This window comes from Sinocyclocheilus grahami, unplaced genomic scaffold (genome assembly GCF_001515645.1).
Source record: "Sinocyclocheilus grahami isolate Dianchi unplaced genomic scaffold, SAMN03320097.WGS_v1.1 scaffold13.1, whole genome shotgun sequence".
Taxonomy (NCBI): Eukaryota; Metazoa; Chordata; class Actinopteri; order Cypriniformes; family Cyprinidae; genus Sinocyclocheilus; species Sinocyclocheilus grahami.
The window spans coordinates 371,249-374,868 of record NW_015505192.1 but is presented as its reverse complement, the minus strand read 5'-3'; the positions used below and the strand labels follow the sequence as shown (position 1 = coordinate 374,868).

Below are 3,620 nucleotides of genomic sequence, written 5' to 3'. Positions count from 1 at the left end.
TTATGATTTGAAGAGTCATGGAAATGAGTAGAATCTTATGAAGTCATGGAAAGTACAGATAAAGATTCATCAACAGATGAATCTTTATCTGCCGATCTATACATATGTTGATCTACTGATATAGTATATGTAGTTATAGTTTTGTTCAATTCTTACATTTTTCATTGACTAGAAATTGCTTTTTGTGTGTGCGGTCTCTATAAAACAATTTATAATTATCCAGTTATCCTTTTCCAGTATTCACAAATGCCTAGAAAAATGTTAGTTGGCTCGTAGTGCTGTCTGGGGGGTTTGTTGAGGGCTGTTTTGGATCAAGCAGGAAGTCCCCACCAGTGATGCAGGAAGTGACAGTCATTTTGGCTGTACCCCTTTAGAGAGTGGAGTTCCCCTCTCCAAAATGCCACTGTGTGAAGGTGGAGGGACCTGTGGCTTTTTAATGTGTCTGCAGAGATGGAGTATAATTGGGTGACTGTTCAAACTGTTCCCTGTCTATGTCTTTCCAGACCCTGTTTATTTTTTTAGTCGATGCAACGCTGCTCTCATTAGTTCAGGGCAGGTTATCTGGGTGTTTTATTCAGCAATTTTATTATAAACGCTATTTTAGCTCATTATTTTTGGATTCCAGGACCACCAAAGAGGTTCCTCGTAACAACTTGGCCTGTATGTGTAATTGTATCTCATGCAATGAGAAGTTCAGAAGTCACAACCACGCACACGTGCATGGACACCCGAACTCTCACACACTGAGTTGAGGGAAAATTTTAGCTGCTCGTATGGGGTCTTATTGCTAGAGTTTGTGTGCATGCGGTGGGAGCATAAAACCACAAATATAAAAGGGAGGCTGGAACTCCCATACAGCCTGGGGTTGGGTAGGTGACTTTAGCATTTTAGGGCATTAACTAAGTGGAGTGCTTTTGTCAGTACACCTAAACATGACATCACTGAGATGAATGACAGAGAATGCATTTTAGTGTTTCCACTTTTGTTTTTTGGATGGAATACAGGAAAGGCACATTCCACCGATTTCAACATCCATTCCGTTGCTATGGCAGTGCATTATGGGGAATTCGTGTGTTGTAGAGAATTCTCTGGTGTAATTCTTGGAAAGCTGAATTTTCAGTATTGTGGCATTGCTAATATTATTGGCTCCTTTATGAGAAATTGCTTGTATTTCTGTCATTTTTGGGGTGTTTAAATGATTTAATGAAATATGCATGTATATGTATTTCTAGGAAGTGAGTTTGGAATTATTTAAAATAAATTATTTTGTTATATTTTCAGTTATGGGCTGGACTGCGATTCACAGTACCACGTCTCAAGGACACACACACATTTGTGCAGTTTGACCTTCAGATACGTAGGTATGAAACTTGAAACCAGTGCACACAGCTTTAATGTGTTTTTTGTTTTATGGTGTTTTACCTAAGTGTCTTTAAAAATAAACATTCACATTATCTATAGACAATTAAACTATACTGTAGCAAACATAAATAACTGTTTAGTACTTTTGCATAGAAAACATATCATTGTTTGAATTGGGATTATTTTTTTTAATTTTTATAAATAAGAAATGTATAAAGAAATAAATATATAAAAAGGAAATCTTATATAAAGAAATAAACTTTTTTTTATTGATATTTAAAAAAAATATACGATTGCCTATACAAAATGTAATGATTTACTTTTATTTATTTAAATATGTATTTCATATTGGCCATCATATACATTTTTAATTATAAGTGAGAATATTATGGTCCCTGATATTTCATGCATCTTAAATATATGGTTAGGTTAGTTGCACATGCCCTTAAAGAGGCTTTAGTATGCTCTTTAATAAGCTCTCCATCTCTCCATCTACAGTAAGAATGAGAATAACTCCCAGAGTGAAGTGGTTCCCTACAAGTTGGAGGTGGTGGTCCGGTCAGATGTTATTCTACAGGGGTGAGTTCACATGCAGAACCCATTTATATGTACTTCACAAGACCACCGCTCTTCTAGAACTCTCACTAGGAAACTCTCCCGGTTTTCATTTTCTCGTCTCTCTTTATCTCTCATTTTACAGTGTCTCCCGACCAGACAAGGTCTTCTTTCCTCTACCGAACTGGAAGTTGACCAAGAATGTGATGGTTGAACAGGATGTCGGACCCTCAGTCCAGCACACTTACGAGGTAAAGACCTTGTCTGAGTTGTTCAGTTGGACTTGAAGTCAGAGAAGGACTGTCATTGATAGGAATCCATAGTAAAAGCTATATATTCCTGTGGTGTAATTATGGGATGTATGGTTTTGCCTAGCAACTAGCAGTTACATTTGCAGTGTTTTAAATGTTAGCCCTGCCAGCTTTTTTTTTGAGCTAGAGACTTCAAATAATTTTAGGTAAACTTTTTCATGAACTCCTCATATAATTCATTCATTCATTCATTCATTCATTCATTCTCTTTTTACAAGCAAAAATAAAATGTATATAAATAAAAAAGACTGTCAATGCAACACCATAGACAGTCAAATGTTATTTCTTCATTGAAAACGTGTTCGTATGCAATTTGTGATTGTACAATCAGAGATCTTTTTAAATTAATTTACATTTTATGAAATGAACACAGAAGTCACTAAGTCCATTTCATGTCGGTCAGTTCCGCTAATTGCTGCTTGCAGTTTGGTTTCTATATATGACACATACTTTCTGTTAGGGTTTTGCTGATGAGTCACGCAAAACTTGCACATGGAGAGGTTGTCATGGAGAATCTCCAAAAGCTACACAGAGGTCCTGAAATAGCACAAGGCATCAAACCATCCTTTTATGATGACCAGAAAGTACAGAAACACCTGTGGAGTTGCTTTAGCAGCACAACTTAATCTTGTGGTTGTGATGGCATATGATGTAATCGTGAAAATGACAAAGCAGCAGCCTTGTTTTTAAACTGAAGTGGTTGAGAGGATTATGACATAACATACACTTGACTCATATCTCTCTTTCTCTGTCCGTTTCTCTTTCTCAGTTGGTGAACAACGGGCCGAGCCGCATCAGTCACACTCTACTGCAGCTCAAATGCCCCATGAGGCTTCAAAGTAACAGGTTCATTTACCCGCTGGAGGTCACGACGGAGGGCCCTGTTAACTGCACCACCCACAACATAGTCAACCCCCTGAACCTCAAGGTAAGAAGCTGTAGGTTAACTGCAGGACAGAGATTTAATCAGGGTACGAACTGACAAAATAATTAAAGGGGTCATATGATGATGCTAAAAAGAACATTATTTGGTGTAATGAAATGTGTTTATGCGGTTTAAAGTAAAAAAAACACATTATTTTCCACATAATGTACATTAATGTTTCTCCTCTATGCCCCGCCTTTTGAAACGCGTCGATTTTTACAAAGCTCATCGGGCTGAAAAAGCGAGGTGTGCTGTGATTGGCCAGCTATCCAATGCCTTGTTATTGGCCGAATACCTCAAGCGTGAGACGGAAATGTTATGCCCCTCACCATACTGTAATGCCCTGTCCGGGCGGAGCGACGAGACAAAAACATTAAATGCTAAAAAGCTAAAAAGAACATTATTTGGTGTAATGAAATGTGTTTATGCGGTTTAAAGTAAAAAAAACACATTATTTATGTACATTA

The 3,620-nt window shown here is 37.4% G+C and overlaps 1 protein-coding gene across 1 annotated transcript in view; it reads left to right on the top strand.

The window, feature by feature from the left end:
- Positions 1-3,620, top strand: part of LOC107599342 (integrin alpha-5-like) — a 65,162-nt gene that overhangs the window by 50,838 nt on the left and 10,704 nt on the right. The window contains exons 31-34 of the mRNA XM_016290908.1: positions 1,282-1,361; positions 1,861-1,941; positions 2,063-2,168; positions 2,998-3,156. Coding sequence (XP_016146394.1) covers positions 1,282-1,361; positions 1,861-1,941; positions 2,063-2,168; positions 2,998-3,156 — 426 coding nt within the window. The remainder of the gene's footprint in view (positions 1-1,281; positions 1,362-1,860; positions 1,942-2,062; positions 2,169-2,997; positions 3,157-3,620) is intronic.